We start from the raw sequence: 16746 nt of genomic DNA, 5'->3' as shown, positions 1-16746 counted from the left end.
TTATTTAGTAGTGATCCTAGTCAAGCTAATGAAGGTGCTACAGCTGCCAGGTTGTTTACAGAGATAATGAAAACCTTTACTGAAAATGGTATACCTACTTCTAATATGATTGGCTTTGGTTGTGATGGATGCAGCACTATGATGGGGCCTAATAACTCTGTGAGTAGCAGGTTAAAGGAACTTTGCCCAGGAATCTTTATTATGAAATGTGTGTGCCATTCTGCCCATATATGTGCCTCTGAAGCATGCAAACAATTACCTGATGCTATTGAACAACTAGCTCATCCACATCCACCAGTGACTGTACGACCTTCAAGCCATCAATCAAAGTCAATGATAAAAAACATGACATCAAGAGTGCTATATTCCTCCAATGAAGAGTGCCGGGGCTGCTGCTGACGACGTGCCCCATCAATATATAGAAGAACAAGACTAGTAATCTCCTACATAGTAAGTAAACAACTTAACCAAGTGTCCTGTAGTTTTTCTCCAATTATTAATGATATGTATTGTTGGTTTTTCATCACACACACACACACACACACACACACTTACATTCACTCAGCCTGTCTGTTTTTTGGTTACTTATAAACACTTTAAACACTTTAAACACTTTATTATGTTTGTCTATAGTACATATATAAGCTTAAGGTACAATTAATTGAAAGACAAACAGCCCCTTATGAAGCACAAGCTTTTTGGGCACACTTCATATCTACTTAATACTGAAATGTAAAACAACACTAAACTAAAAATCTAATTGAAGAAAATGTAAAAAAAATAAATAAATAGCAATAACAAAAGATTTAGGGATAAATGGCTTTGCAAGAACAGGAAGGAAAGGAGAAAAATCATAATTATACATGAGAAATAGAGAAAATTGAAGTGGAATCTGATTATAAACAAGCAAATATTTGTTTTGAGAATAATCAAACAAACAGAAATAAATATGTATATATACTAGAGGATATAAACTATTTTAGTTACAGAGGATATGAACTATTTGCTTACAATGCCAAGAAACAAAATAATTGATATTGATAAAAATTGATTGAAGTACAAGATGTGTCAGTATATTATAAATCCCCTCTCTCTCTCTCTCTCTCTCTCTCTATTAGTTAGATAGTTGGTGATATGCTTCGCAAAATGAGGAGAGAGAGAGAGAGAGAGAGAGAGGCTGTACTTAAGCAATTATATCTTTCCACACACACACACACACACACACACACACACACGTGCGTTTCCCGAAGGGCGTTACATCAGTGTGTGTGTGTGTGTGTGTGTGTGTGTGTTCTATATCTCTAGGACGGAATCTTTCAAGAGAGAGAGAGAGAGAGAGAGAGAGATGAGGAAACAAGGAAGAAAATGAAAAATACAAGAAAAAAAGCAAGAATAATGATGACAACAACAACAACAATAAAATAAGAGAGAGAGAGAGAGAGAGAGAGAGAGAGAGAGAGAGAGAGAGAGAGAGAGAGAGAGAGAAATAAATAAAAATATAGCCTAAATGTTTACGTTCGTGAGAGAAAACGGAGGTCAGCTTTTAATTTTTATGGGAGACTTATGTGAATTGAAATACGCTCAGTTATTTGTACATCAGTGCTTCCCAGACTTCTCCAGCATGTGCTTTCTTGGAGTAGCACCAAACCCACCACAACCCACACATTGGTAAGCCTTCTAAGCACATACTAGTTTACATTGGCGCAGATATATTAAAAAAGATTAATCACAAAAGACTAATTAAAAACATATATTCAGTACATGCAGGTAAGCTCTCCTTGACACACAGAGAAAGGCTGGTAATTCTCTGTTGTTCATTAGCTACAGTATGGGAGCCTCTGTTATACTTCGATATCTCTGTGAAGTATTGTTGTTTTTTTAACGTAAAATGGTAAATACTTAATAATGATAAGCTGAGATATAACACAGTATTAAGCCAAGCCTTCAATTCACACAAGCTTTTCAATGATTTCACATTACGCCACACAAGGGACGAGACATTGCAGTGCAAGCCCCGCCAGGACCACTTTGAATTTGGCGCTTCAATCAGTAATGTCTAGATACTTTGACAATTACAGTTATAATGGCCTGAGATTTATTTTTACACGCTCATAATTCTTTATATTTAATTTTCTATTAGTTTAGTATAATATAAAAGAAGTTGGTGCTTGTTATTGAAAGGTAAAAGTGTCTTGTGGATAGTTTTGCTTGCGTACTGTGCGGAGCAGGCTGGGAGGGACGACACAGTACCAGACACAGACAGCAAGTCGCTATGTTTAAAGGGTGCCATAAACTGCTGCTTTATTTAACGTATTTTCGCAGAACAAGACAGTGACAGGGGCCGTGGTGGCTGTCAGCGTGTGCTGGTGCAAGCTTGGTGCCTGCCGGGAGGTGCCAAGTGCAGTGCCACCAAGGCTAATATTGGTAAGAAACCGGCCCACCACTTGTCCAGCCAGCTAATTTGCACAGTCTGATGTAACAGGCGGTAACTGTGATAGTGTTGTTACATGTCACCCACAACAACAACACAGGGCTGTCAGGTCAGTGGTTAACCTTACTGTTTATTGTTAAGCCTCGTATTTCATGTTTTTGCACCTCGTTAGGAATATATTGATGTGACTCAGCATTCCACGGTGCCACAAGCGCTCCAAGCCTCCACCACAAAACTCTTACTAATTAACCATGACAGGAATTATAAAGACGTAAAAAAAATCCAACTGCCTAATGTTATCAGCTGAGGTGGAGGCAGCCTTCCCCATTTGTCCGCCAATATCTGCTTCATTTCTCACTTATTGTAAGCCTAACACGTCACTAAGTGGAGCCCCATGACTAGGCTTTCATATCCGCTAGCTAGATATATCCGCCATTGCCTCATTTAGTTACGATGGAAGAATAACAGGCAAAATAGCGGCCGTTCTCTCCACTGTCAAGGGCCGCCATGATGCCTGGCTACCTCTGCCAACCTGCCTCAACCTGTGGGTTCCAATATTTTTTGGTATTTTTCTTAACTTCTTTATTCTGCTCGTATAGCATGTTTTTATGGTTTATAAAAATAATTATTTGCTTTAGAAGTGTTTTCGTTGCTTGTGTTGAGTTGTGTTCAATTTTGTGTTGCTTGACGAAAATGTGGGGAGTTTTTTTGGCAGTATTTTGACAAACTTGTTTTTTTATTTCACGCTCTAACTACGTCTTTTGTATTTCTAAAAATTGCTTATGATTTTTAAATTGTTTTTTCGTTCCTGTTGAGAGAAATAAGTGGACTTTAAAAATGGTTTATGGTCCTGTTAAAAGTTGTGATTACAACACTTTTTGTGTTATTGTCTCTCTATTTCAGCTTGTAACTAACTTTTCATTGCTTGAAAAAATAGTTTGTATGTTTTAAAGTGTTTTATCTTGTTGTTGAGTCAAAATAGGTGGACTTTTCAGTGTTTTTTAATCGTATTTAGGTTCCAACACTTGTTTTTTACACAATTTCGGTTTTATTTGTTTATTGTTGTTCCAGGTAACTTTTGATTGTGTAAGATGATAGTTCAGATTTTTTAAAATTTTTTACGTTCCTAAAAATTCAAACGTTGGGGACTTTTCAATGATTTAAATGGTGCCGAATATTTCAACACTTTTTTCATATTTCATTTGGATATTTTTTAAATACTACTCAGGCTGGAGCTGTTTTAATATTGTGAATATTAGTTTAAGTATTTGTCAAGTCAGAATATATAAGGCATTCCAGCCTAGCTCCATTTTTTCGAGGAGTCAATTTCAAAATGAAATCCGTTACGGTACGTAAATTTGCCGTGACGTCACGGCCGCCATCATGGACCCGGGACCTTGATCGGCTCCGCTGTCTCCTCGGTAATATTTATCGTATTTTGCAGTGTTTTCCTGGTGTTTCCACGTCTTTCTAAACTCAGACGTGTAGATAAGAGTAGAATGAGTAAGAAAATAAGAGAAATAGAGGAGAAAGAGGAAGGGAGAAGGAATAGAGGAGGTGGTAAAACAGAAAAATGCTAAGAAAACAATATTTAGGTTAATTTTCCCTGCTGCCCTGTCTGTCTTTGTAGTATTTGTCTTCCGTGACAGTGCTTTCAGTGTATTTGGTGTGTTTAGGAGGTGTTGGAGTGTGTCTGGAGGTGTTTAGGGGGTGTTGAGTGTGTGTTCATGGAATCTGGTGATGTTTGAGTCAATATTTAGCGTTCCTGGTGTGTTTTGGGGTGTCTTAGGCTTGTTTAGGAGTGCTTTAAGTGTGCTTTGGACTGTTTTCAATGTGTTGGGATGTTTCAAGTGTATTTTGGGATGTTATGGATGAGTTCGGGTGTGTTTTGTGTGGATACGGGTGAGTTGTGGGTGCGTTTGTGGGTATTTTTGGGTATTTTAGGTCAGTCTGGGTGTGTTTTGGGGTGTTTTAAGTGTGTTTTGGGCCGTTTTCAGTGTTTTGGAATGTTTTAAGTGTGTTTTGGGATGTTATGGATGAGTTTGAATGTGTTTTGGGTAGGTACGGTGTGGTTTGGATGCGTTTTAAGTCAATTTGGGTGAGTTTTGGAGTATTTTAAGTGTGTTTGGGTATATTTTGGTGCCTTTTCGATGTGTTTAGGATGTTCTTTGTGCGTTTAGGAATGTTCTGGGTATGTTTAAGGTGTTTTAAGGTGTTTTAGTGTGATTGGAGTTACTTTTGAGGTGTTTTGGTTATGTTATAGGCATGTTGCAGGTAAGAATGGGGTCTTTGAGGGTAGAAGTGGTGTGCTTGAGGTAAAATAAAAGATTCTGGAGTGTTTTGGGGAGGGGCTGTGATAGTAGAAGCGTGTCAGGGGTGTTATAGCGTGTGTTGTGATATATGAAGCTACTAGATGCAAGTGTGGGGAAATTCTGGGTCTGGACGGGGTGTTGTGGTGTTAGAGTGCTAGCAGGGGGAGGTACTGGAGGTTGTAGGGATGGGTAGAGGGTAAATAGAGAGGTACACTGTAGGTTAGGTTAGGTTAGGCGTTGATTGGCGTTGATTCAGTAATACAATGTAGAGGTAATATTCAGTAATACGAATTTAGAGGGACAAAAGAGAAAAGCAGGAAGACCACCACTGCCACCACCACCACCACCAGCACAGTGGTAAAAAGGTTAGAGACAAGCGGGGAAAGTTGAAAAGTGAATAATTAAACGCTTGCTGTCTTTTATTATCTTGAGTATAAAATGGTTATATGACAATCTCTTGTGATGAAAGACAATCTCTTGATGATGACAATGTACTTGTGATGAAAAAAAATGTATGAAATAACTCATAGACATGTATTTTTTTCAGGACTCACCATTTTTCCAAAAATATGAACTGGATCTCCGAGATAATGTACTCGGAGACGGCAGCTTCAGTGTCTGTCGGGAATGTGCACAAAAGTCCAGCGGGCAACACTTTGCTGTCGAGATAGTGTCAAGAAGACTAGACTGCCAACAAGAAATCAATTTACTCCGGGCTTGCCAAGGACATTCCAACATTGTCAACAACCTGTTCCATGAAGTTTTCCATGATGAAGTAAGCATCTGTTCATGATTCTCAACATTGGAAGCTGAATAATGAAAGTTGAAAATGTCTTCCATATATGCCTTTGTTTTGTAGAATTTGTTTATTGAGCACTATGTAATACCTACCACTCTCAGTTATGGATAAACACTGTTGCACTAGAGTGATTCCTGCTTGAATACAGTAATTTCATCAGACCACTCTTCCTCTACTATCTTTTAACAGTCATTGGCATTCTCTCCATCTACCTATCTCTCTGTTGCCTCACTCTCTGTGGGAGCATCCCCTGAGGAGGTGGCCACACCAGAAGAACCTCCATCCTCCTTATCTAGACCTTTCCTTCTTGCTTGTTCAACTGCATGATGCCTTTAACACACACTTCTCTACCCCATCCAAGTACTACCATCCAAGTAGTTTTCCTCACCTATCAGTACTTTCAACTTCACTCACTCTTTCTTTTGGATATGTCATTGATATTACACAAAATAATTTAAGTAAGAATTAGTTTAAGATCATATTATTTTCTTTTCCTTGCATTTAATCATTGCATGCCTGTATCTAATTCATGTTGGTTTCACAGGCACACACCTACATTGTGATGGAGCTCCTTGGAGGTGGAGAGCTAGCTGCTTCAGAGGATCAGGAAACACGAGAGGTTCACAGAGGCTCAGGCTTCAGTCATCATGAGGAACCTGGTGTGACTCAGCAGTTCACTACATGCACAGAAAAGGCATCGTTCACAGAGACCTAAAGCCAGACAGTTTTTCAATTCCATGAATTTAAGATCTCATTTGTATAACCACTCCCTGTCCCTCACTAATTTTGCTCCTTGTTATTATATGCATTCTAATTTAGGAATATTATTATTATTATTATTATTACTGTTTAGTGTTAGGAAAGTGTACTAGCTGTGTGACTAACCCCCGTAAAGTGAGAGCTGGGTTACTTTCTCTTCTCCGTTGGGTGCCAAGGGACAAGAGAGTGGTGTGAATGAGTGTGAATGTGAAAATTGTGTGCCTTGTCTTGGCTACCCACCTTTTTGGAAAAGACAGCTTTGTTATATGTATGTATGTATGTATGTTATGAAACTAATATGAAGTACTAATCATATCCTTCTCCTCCAGGGTTATTGACAGTAGATGCTTCAAGGCGTCTCACCATCACTGAGTTGCTGCAGGATGAGTGGCTTCAGGGAGGCCCTCCTTATTTATTTTCAGCAACTCCCCTCACGACACCCACTATACTCGCTTTTCATGCATTCCACATGGCAACTAGGGAAGAATTTTGCTTACTAGTAAGTTTGATTGGAGTTCATGATAAAAATTCAAACATATTGGAGTCTAAGAGGCTGTAGTGGAAGTTACTGGGGTTTTCAAGGGTGTTTTCATGATTCCAGTGATAGTTTAAGAGGTTTAACAGGCTGTAGTGGAAGTTACTGGGGTTTTCAATGGTGTTTTCATGATTCTGGTGAATTTAAAAGGCTGTATACATTTAATTAGAAAGAAAAATAGTGTTTATTACCATGATTAGAGAGAGAGAGAGAAAGTGCATTAATCTTTAGTAAACAAACAAGCAAATCCTGTTAGCTGTATATTAAGTAAACATTCCATTAGTGTTTAAGAACAAATTATATTACCACAACTGATCAAATGTGCAGTATCAGTAAGGCTGTATTCCCAAACACGCCCACACCCGCTTGCCTGACTGTCAGTGTTTAATTAAAAAGTTATTGGGGTTTTCAAGGGCGTTTTTCAAGAAGTTATTGGGGTTTTCAAGGGTGTTTTTCATGGTTCTATTGTTAAACAGGCTGTAATGGAAGTTACTGGGGTTTTCAAGGATGTTTTTCATGATTCCAGTGATAGTTTAACAATTATTCTGCCTCACCAGTGGAAAACAACCGCCCCTAATAGCCTGACCAACCGTGTGTGGCCTTGCAGAACAGAGAGAGAGAGAGAGAGAGAGAGAGAGCGGTGGGTGTTGTTTGGGAGTGCTAACCAAGAAATGATCTTAGTAATGACAGATACTTAATCAAGTATATATATATTTTTTGTGTGCCTTTCCCCTGTTGTATTTGTGTTTATTTGAGACGGGCAGGAGAAATTGTTTACCCTCGTCTGCAAACTCTCTTCTCAGGATGTAATCTCACCTTACCTTAATAAAATGTTGATTATTATTCCTCTAGTTTCATTTTTCACTCATATTTGTGTGTTTACTGTCTTGTAGGGAGCTTACGGTGTGTGTGTGTGTGTCCTATGATGATGATGATGATGATGATGATGATATTGATAGAGAGTGTGTGGTAATGTTATGGCACACTCTCACAAACAAGAGCTCATTAACATCTTGAAGCAGAACAAGTTGAGCATTGTTGTGGATGAATCCACAGATATATCGGTCTGTCAGAATTGATGCATCATGGTAAGAGTGGTTGAAGGAAATGCTGTTGTCACCAGCCATTATTTAGTAGTGATCCTAGTCAAGCTAATGAAGGTGCTACAGCTGCCAGGTTGTTTACAGAGATAATGAAAACCTTTACTGAAAATGGTATACCTACTTCTAATATGATTGGCTTTGGTTGTGATGGATGCAGCACTATGATGGGGCCTAATAACTCTGTGAGTAGCAGGTTAAAGGAACTTTGCCCAGGAATCTTTATTATGAAATGTGTGTGCCATTCTGCCCATATATGTGCCTCTGAAGCATGCAAACAATTACCTGATGCTATTGAACAACTAGCTCATCCACATCCACCAGTGACTGTACGACCTTCAAGCCATCAATCAAAGTCAATGATAAAAAACATGACATCAAGAGTGCTATATTCCTCCAATGAAGAGTGCCGGGGCTGCTGCTGACGACGTGCCCCATCAATATATAGAAGAACAAGACTAGTAATCTCCTACATAGTAAGTAAACAACTTAACCAAGTGTCCTGTAGTTTTTCTCCAATTATTAATGATATGTATTGTTGGTTTTTCATCACACACACACACACACACACACACACACTTACATTCACTCAGCCTGTCTGTTTTTTGGTTACTTATAAACACTTTAAACACTTTAAACACTTTATTATGTTTGTCTATAGTACATATATAAGCTTAAGGTACAATTAATTGAAAGACAAACAGCCCCTTATGAAGCACAAGCTTTTTGGGCACACTTAATATCTACTTAATACTGAAATGTAAAACAACACTAAACTAAAAATCTAATTGAAGAAAATGTAAAAAAAATAAATAAATAGCAATAACAAAAGATTTAGGGATAAATGGCTTTGCAAGAACAGGAAGGAAAGGAGAAAAATCATAATTATACATGAGAAATAGAGAAAATTGAAGTGGAATCTGATTATAAACAAGCAAATATTTGTTTTGAGAATAATCAAACAAACAGAAATAAATATGTATATATACTAGAGGATATAAACTATTTTAGTTACAGAGGATATGAACTATTTGCTTACAATGCCAAGAAACAAAATAATTGATATTGATAAAAATTGATTGAAGTACAAGATGTGTCAGTATATTATAAATCCCCTCTCTCTCTCTCTCTCTCTCTCTCTCTCTCTCTCTCTCTCTCTCTCTCTCTCTCTCTCTATTAGTAAGATAGTTGGTGATATGCTTCGTAAAATGAGGAGAGAGAGAGAGAGAGAGAGAGAGAGAGAGAGAGAGAGAGAGAGAGAGAGAGAGAGAGAAGGTAAATAATACAATGAAAGATGAAATAATGAATGAACGAATAAATGAGATACACACACACACACACACACACGAGGACAGACAGGCAAAATACGTAGAAAGTCAGAGAGAGAGAGAGAGAGAGAGAGAGAGGCTGTACTTAAGCAATTATATCTTTCCACACACACACACACACACACACACACACACACACGTGCGTTTCCCGAAGGGCGTTACATCAGTGTGTGTGTGTGTGTGTGTGTGTGTGTGTGTTCTATATCTCTAGGACGGAATCTTTCAAGAGAGAGAGAGAGAGAGAGAGAGAGAGATGAGGAAACAAGGAAGAAAATGAAAAATACAAGAAAAAAAGCAAGAATAATGATGACAACAACAACAACAATAAAATAAGAGAGAGAGAGAGAGAGAGAGAGAGAGAGAGAGAGAGAGAGAGAGAGAGAGAGAGAGAGAGAAATAAATAAAAATATAGCCTAAATGTTTACGTTCGTGAGAGAAAACGGAGGTCAGCTTTTAATTTTTATGGGAGACTTATGTGAATTGAAATACGCTCAGTTATTTGTACATCAGTGCTTCCCAGACTTCTCCAGCATGTGCTTTCTTGGAGTAGCACCAAACCCACCACAACCCACACATTGGTAAGCCTTCTAAGCACATACTAGTTTACATTGGCGCAGATATATTAAAAAAGATTAATCACAAAAGACTAATTAAAAACATATATTCAGTACATGCAGGTAAGCTCTCCTTGACACACAGAGAAAGGCTGGTAATTCTCTGTTGTTCATTAGCTACAGTATGGGAGCCTCTGTTATACTTCGATATCTCTGTGAAGTATTGTTGTTTTTTTAACGTAAAATGGTAAATACTTAATAATGATAAGCTGAGATATAACACAGTATTAAGCCAAGCCTTCAATTCACACAAGCTTTTCAATGATTTCACATTACGCCACACAAGGGACGAGACATTGCAGTGCAAGCCCCGCCAGGACCACTTTGAATTTGGCGCTTCAATCAGTAATGTCTAGATACTTTGACAATTAAAGTTATAATGGCCTGAGATTTATTTATACACGCTTATAATTCTTTATATTTAATTTTCTATTAGTTTAGTATAATATAAAAGAAGTTGGTGCTTGTTATTGAAAGGTAAAAGTGTCTTGTGGATAGTTTTGCTTGCGTACTGTGCGGAGCAGGCTGGGAGGGACGACACAGTACCAGACACAGACAGCAAGTCGCTATGTTTAAAGGGTGCCATAAACTGCTGCTTTATTTAACGTATTTTCGCAGAACAAGACAGTGACAGGGGCCGTGGTGGCTGTCAGCGTGTGCTGGTGCAAGCTTGGTGCCTGCCGGGAGGTGCCAAGTGCAGTGCCACCAAGGCTAATATTGGTAAGAAACCGGCCCACCACTTGTCCAGCCAGCTAATTTGCACAGTCTGATGTAACAGGCGGTAACTGTGATAGTGTTGTTACATGTCACCCACAACAACAACACAGGGCTGTCAGGTCAGTGGTTAACCTTACTGTTTATTGTTAAGCCTCGTATTTCATGTTTTTGCACCTCGTTAGCAATATATTGATGTGACTCAGCATTCCACGGTGCCACAAGCGCTCCAAGCCTCCACCACAAAACTCTTACTAATTAACCATGACAGGAATTATAAAGACGTAAAAAAAATCCACGTAACTAATGTTATCAGCTGTGGTGGAGGCAGCCTTCCCATTTGTCCGCCAATATCTGCTTCATTTCTCACTTATTGTAAGCCTAACACGTCACTAAGTGGAGCCCCATGACTAGGCTTTCATATCCGCTAGCTAGATATATCCGCCATTGCCTCATTTAGTTACGATGGAAGAATAACAGGCAAAATAGCGGCCGTTCTCTCCACTGTCAAGGGCCGCCATGATGCCTGGCTACCTCTGCCAACCTGCCTCAACCTGTGGGTTCCAATATTTTTTGGTATTTTTCTTAACTTCTTTATTCTGCTCGTATAGCATGTTTTTATGGTTTATAAAAATAATTATTTGCTTTAGAAGTGTTTTCGTTGCTTGTGTTGAGTTGTGTTCAATTTTGTGTTGCTTGACGAAAATGTGGGGAGTTTTTTTGGCAGTATTTTGACAAACTTGTTTTTTTATTTCACGCTCTAACTACGTCTTTTGTATTTCTAAAAATTGCTTATGATTTTTAAATTGTTTTTTCGTTCCTGTTGAGAGAAATAAGTGGACTTTAAAAATTGTTTATGGTCCTGTTAAAAGTTGTGATTACAACACTTTTTGTGTTATTGTCTCTCTATTTCAGCTTGTAACTAACTTTTCATTGCTTGAAAAAATAGTTTGTATGTTTTAAAGTGTTTTATCTTGTTGTTGAGTCAAAATAGGTGGACTTTTCAGTGTTTTTTAATCGTATTTAGGTTCCAACACTTGTTTTTTACACAATTTCGGTTTTATTTGTTTATTGTTGTTCCAGGTAACTTTTGATTGTGTAAGATGATAGTTCAGATTTTTTAAAATTTTTTACGTTCCTAAAAATTCAAACGTTGGGGACTTTTCAATGATTTAAATGGTGCCGAATATTTCAACACTTTTTTCATATTTCATTTGGATATTTTTTAAATACTACTCAGGCTGGAGCGGTTTTAATATTGTGAATATTAGTTTAAGTATTTGTCAAGTCAGAATATATAAGGCATTCCAGCCTAGCTCCATTTTTTCGAGGAGTCAATTTCAAAATGAAATCCGTTACGGTACGTAAATTTGCCGTGACGTCACGGCCGCCATCATGGACCCGGGACCTTGATCGGCTCCGCTGTCTCCTCGGTAATATTTATCGTATTTTGCAGTGTTTTCCTGGTGTTTCCACGTCTTTCTAAACTCAGACGTGTAGATAAGAGTAGAATGAGTAAGAAAATAAGAGAAATAGAGGAGAAAGAGGAAGGGAGAAGGAATAGAGGAGGTGGTAAAACAGAAAAATGCTAAGAAAACAATATTTAGGTTAATTTTCCCTGCTGCCCTGTCTGTCTTTGTAGTATTTGTCTTCCGTGACAGTGCTTTCAGTGTATTTGGTGTGTTTAGGAGGTGTTGGAGTGTGTCTGGAGGTGTTTAGGGGGTGTTGAGTGTGTGTTCATGGAATCTGGTGATGTTTGAGTCAATATTTAGCGTTCCTGGTGTGTTTTGGGGTGTCTTAGGCTTGTTTAGGAGTGCTTTAAGTGTGCTTTGGACTGTTTTCAATGTGTTGGGATGTTTCAAGTGTATTTTGGGATGTTATGGATGAGTTCGGGTGTGTTTTGTGTGGATACGGGTGAGTTGTGGGTGCGTTTGTGGGTATTTTTGGGTATTTTAGGTCAGTCTGGGTGTGTTTTGGGGTGTTTTAAGTGTGTTTTGGGCCGTTTTCAGTGTTTTGGAATGTTTTAAGTGTGTTTTGGGATGTTATGGATGAGTTTGAATGTGTTTTGGGTAGGTACGGTGTGGTTTGGATGCGTTTTAAGTCAATTTGGGTGAGTTTTGGAGTATTTTAAGTGTGTTTGGGTATATTTTGGTGCCTTTTCGATGTGTTTAGGATGTTCTTTGTGCGTTTAGGAATGTTCTGGGTATGTTTAAGGTGTTTTAAGGTGTTTTAGTGTGATTGGAGTTACTTTTGAGGTGTTTTGGTTATGTTATAGGCATGTTGCAGGTAAGAATGGGGTCTTTGAGGGTAGAAGTGGTGTGCTTGAGGTAAAATAAAAGATTCTGGAGTGTTTTGGGGAGAGGCTGTGATAGTAGAAGCGTGTCAGGGGTGTTATAGCGTGTGTTGTGATATATGAAGCTACTAGATGCAAGTGTGGGGAAATTCTGGGTCTGGACGGGGTGTTGTGGTGTTAGAGTGCTAGCAGGGGGAGGTACTGGAGGTTGTAGGGATGGGTAGAGGGTAAATAGAGAGGTACACTGTAGGTTAGGTTAGGTTAGGCGTTGATTGGCGTTGATTCAGTAATACAATGTAGAGGTAATATTCAGTAATACGAATTTAGAGGGACAAAAGAGAAAAGCAGGAAGACCACCACCACCACCACCAGCACAGTGGAAAAACGGTTAGAGACAAGCGGGGAAAGTTGAAAAGTGAATAATTAAACGCTTGCTGTCTTTTATTATCTTGAGTATAAAATGGTTATATGACAATCTCTTGTGATGAAAGACAATCTCTTGATGATGACAATGTACTTGTGATGAAAAAAAATGTATGAAATAACTCATAGACATGTATTTTTTTCAGGACTCACCATAATAAATAAATAAAAATAGAAAAGTGGTTGGTGTTGAGGCTAGACAGAAAAGAGAAGAAAGGAAAGGTGAAAAAAAGGAAATTTTTTTGCTTTGATTTTCCATCAGCTTTAAATTTTAAAGAATTTATTGCATGTAATATTGATCTCCATAATTTGTATGGCCTTTATAAACTATGAATTTATTCCATTTAGATATTATCCTTCTCCAAGGCCATTCTAATGTAAATATCTTTTCACAGAATCTCTTGTTCAAGGATTCTTCTGAAGATTCAGTTATTAAGATTGTGGATTTTGGGTTTGCACGGTTGATGCCTGACAAGGAAAAGGATGGCAGCATGAAGACACCGTGCTTCACTCTTCACTATGCAGCACCAGAAGTGTTGCGGCAAGCAGTGCAGAAGGGAGCAAATGGCTATGATGAAACATGTGACTGGTGGAGCTTGGGTGTGATTCTGGTAAGTCCAAAAATAAATCTTTAGAGGATGATGTCAATGAATGTAGCTCATAGGATCTTGTCAAGTGTTTACCATGTTCATCTGTACTAGTCTTCATAGTTAGTATTGTGTCTAGCTTTTATATTAGATCATCATATAACCTGAAGTAGAGACACTGACCTAGGGTAACAAAAAGGAAAACGAAAGGGGGAGAAGGATTGACTGAGGTGCCAGTCCCTAAAGAAAGGTGAAAATAGGATCATCGAAAATTAGAGGATAAGTGTCTTAAAACCTCCTTCTTGAAAGAGTTAAAGTCAGAGGAAGAGGGAAATACAGAAGCAGTCTGGGAGTTCCAGAGAAAACCTGTTGTATTCTAATCCTTTCACTGTGACTTACTGCAATTCATATCCCTAAATGCATTCCACAAAATATTTACAAGCATCTACAAGAAAAGGATTTAGTCAGTTTTTCAGCATCAAGCCATTAAAATGTTTTGAGATGGCTGTAGAACAAATGTCTCAGAAAGGTTTGTGATTATTAAAAAACAATATGCTGAATTGCAGTATAAGGTCTAAGATTTGTTATATGGTTAATGTTGATAGTATTTATGAATATTGTTCTAATTACTTGTGCAATTTCATTTCAGTACACAATGTTGTCAGGGAGAGCCCCATTCCAGTCAAGAAGTAAAGATGACACCTCAGCACCAATCATTGATTGCTCGGATAAAGGATGGAAGTTTTGACGTGTCAGGACCAGAATAGGTCTGTCTCCTCACAGGCTAACAAACTTATCAAAGGTAAAATATCATTCACAGTTTTGTTGTTTGATTTACTCCATTTCTTATCTAATGCTTTTTCTACATTATAAAATACATCTTTTTTCTTCAACTTAATTTGCAAGCAGTTTTTCAATTCCATGAATTTAAGATCTCATTTGTATAACCACTCCCTGTCCCTCACTAATTTTGCTCCTTGTTATTATATGCATTCTAATTTAGGAATATTATTATTATTATTACTGTTTAGTGTTAGGAAAGTGTACTAGCTGTGTGACTAACCCCCGTAAAGTGAGAGCTCCATTGGGTACCAAGGGACAAGAGAGTGGTGTGAATGAGTGTGAATGTGAAAATTGTGTGCCTTGTCTTGGCTACCCACCTTTTTGGAAAAGACAGCTTTGTTATATGTATGTATGTATGTATGTTATGAAACTAATATGAAGTACTAATCATATCCTTCTCCTCCAGGGTTATTGACAGTAGATGCTTCAAGGCGTCTCACCATCACTGAGTTGCTGCAGGATGAGTGGCTTCAGGGAGGCCCTCCTTATTTATTTTCAGCAACTCCCCTCACGACACCCACTATACTCGCTTTTCATGCATTCCACATGGCAACTAGGGAAGAATTTTGCTTACTAGTAAGTTTGATTGGAGTTCATGATAAAAATTCAAACATATTGGAGTCTAAGAGGCTGTAGTGGAAGTTACTGGGGTTTTCAAGGGTGTTTTCATGATTCCAGTGATAGTTTAAGAGGTTTAACAGGCTGTAGTGGAAGTTACTGGGGTTTTCAATGGTGTTTTCATGATTCCGGTGAATTTAAAAGGCTGTATACATTTAATTAGAAAGAAAAATAGTGTTTATTACCATGATTAGAGAGAGAGAAAGTGCATTAATCTTTAGTAAACAAACAAGCAAATCCTGTTAGCTGTATATTAAGTAAACATTCCATTAGTGTTTAAGAACAAATTATATTAGCACAACTGATCAAATGTGCAGTATCAGTAAGGCTGTATTCCCAAACACGCCCACACCCGCTTGCCTGACTGTCAGTGTTTAATTAAAAAGTTATTGGGGTTTTCAAGGGCGTTTTTCAAGAAGTTATTGGGGTTTTCAAGGGTGTTTTTCATGGTTCTATTGTTAAACAGGCTGTAATGGAAGTTACTGGGGTTTTCAAGGATGTTTTTCATGATTCCAGTGATAGTTTAACAATTATTCTGCCTCACCAGTGGAAAACAACCGCCCCTAATAGCCTGACCAACCGTGTGTGGCCTTGCAGAACAGAGAGAGAGAGAGAGAGAGAGAGAGGTGGGTGTTGTTTGGGAGTGCTAACCAAGAAATGATCTTAGTAATGACAGATACTTAATCAAGTATATATATATTTTTTGTGTGCCTTTCCCCTGTTGTATTTGTGTTTATTTGAGACGGGCAGGAGAAATTGTTTACCCTCGTCTGCAAACTCTCTTCTCAGGATGTAATCTCACCTTACCTTAATAAAATGTTGATTATTATTCCTCTAGTTTCATTTTTCACTCATATTTGTGTGTTTACTGTCTTGTAGGGAGCTTACGGTGTGTGTGTTTTATGATGATGATGATGATGATATTGATAGAGAGTGTGTGGTAATGTTATGGCACACTCTCACAAACAAGAGCTCATTAACATCTTGAAGCAGAACAAGTTGAGCATTGTTGTGGATGAATCCACAGATATATCGGTCTGTCAGAATTGATGCATCATGGTAAGAGTGGTTGAAGGAAATGCTGTTGTCACCAGCCATTATTTAGTAGTGATCCTAGTCAAGCTAATGAAGGTGCTACAGCTGCCAGGTTGTTTACAGAGATAATGAAAACCTTTACTGAAAATGGTATACCTACTTCTAATATGATTGGCTTTGGTTGTGATGGATGCAGCACTATGATGGGGCCTAATAACTCTGTGAGTAGCAGGTTAAAGGAACTTTGCCCAGGAATCTTTATTATGAAATGTGTGTGCCATTCTGCCCATATATGTGCCTCTGAAGCATGCAAACAATTACCTGATGCTATTGAACAACTAGCTCATCCACATCC

At 38.2% G+C, this 16746-nt stretch overlaps 2 protein-coding genes across 6 annotated transcripts; both read left to right on the top strand.

Moving 5' to 3' along the window:
• The first annotated feature begins 2212 nt into the window (after positions 1 to 2212).
• Positions 2213 to 7679, top strand: LOC135092479 (ribosomal protein S6 kinase alpha-5-like). Of its 5 annotated transcripts, none has more exons than XM_063991029.1 (5): positions 2493 to 2540; positions 5040 to 5108; positions 5291 to 5518; positions 6087 to 6201; positions 6631 to 7679. In XM_063991029.1, exons 1-5 carry the CDS (start codon positions 2508 to 2510, stop codon positions 6858 to 6860), a joined length of 675 nt encoding a protein of 224 aa, XP_063847099.1. In that variant the 5' UTR covers positions 2493 to 2507; the 3' UTR covers positions 6861 to 7679. The 5 variants fall into 5 exon arrangements, 3 of the variants coding, with proteins under 3 accessions (XP_063847100.1, XP_063847099.1, XP_063847101.1); XM_063991031.1 differs by having other exon boundaries at positions 6087 to 6236; XM_063991030.1 differs by lacking the exon at positions 5040 to 5108 and having other exon boundaries at positions 2213 to 2540.
• A 2705-nt stretch (positions 7680 to 10384) lies between these two features.
• Positions 10385 to 16185, top strand: LOC135092477 (ribosomal protein S6 kinase alpha-5-like). Its single transcript, XM_063991025.1, has 4 exons — positions 10385 to 10714; positions 13704 to 13919; positions 14545 to 14697; positions 15145 to 16185. Exons 1-3 carry the CDS (start codon positions 10682 to 10684, stop codon positions 14641 to 14643), a joined length of 348 nt encoding a protein of 115 aa, XP_063847095.1. The 5' UTR covers positions 10385 to 10681; the 3' UTR covers positions 14644 to 14697; positions 15145 to 16185.
• Positions 16186 to 16746: the final 561 nt, after the last annotated feature.

This window comes from Scylla paramamosain, chromosome 40, assembly GCF_035594125.1.
Source record: "Scylla paramamosain isolate STU-SP2022 chromosome 40, ASM3559412v1, whole genome shotgun sequence".
NCBI classification, from domain to species: Eukaryota; Metazoa; Arthropoda; class Malacostraca; order Decapoda; family Portunidae; genus Scylla; species Scylla paramamosain.
Note: the sequence above shows the minus strand (reverse complement) of the source record. Positions and strands in the feature narration are given on the sequence as shown.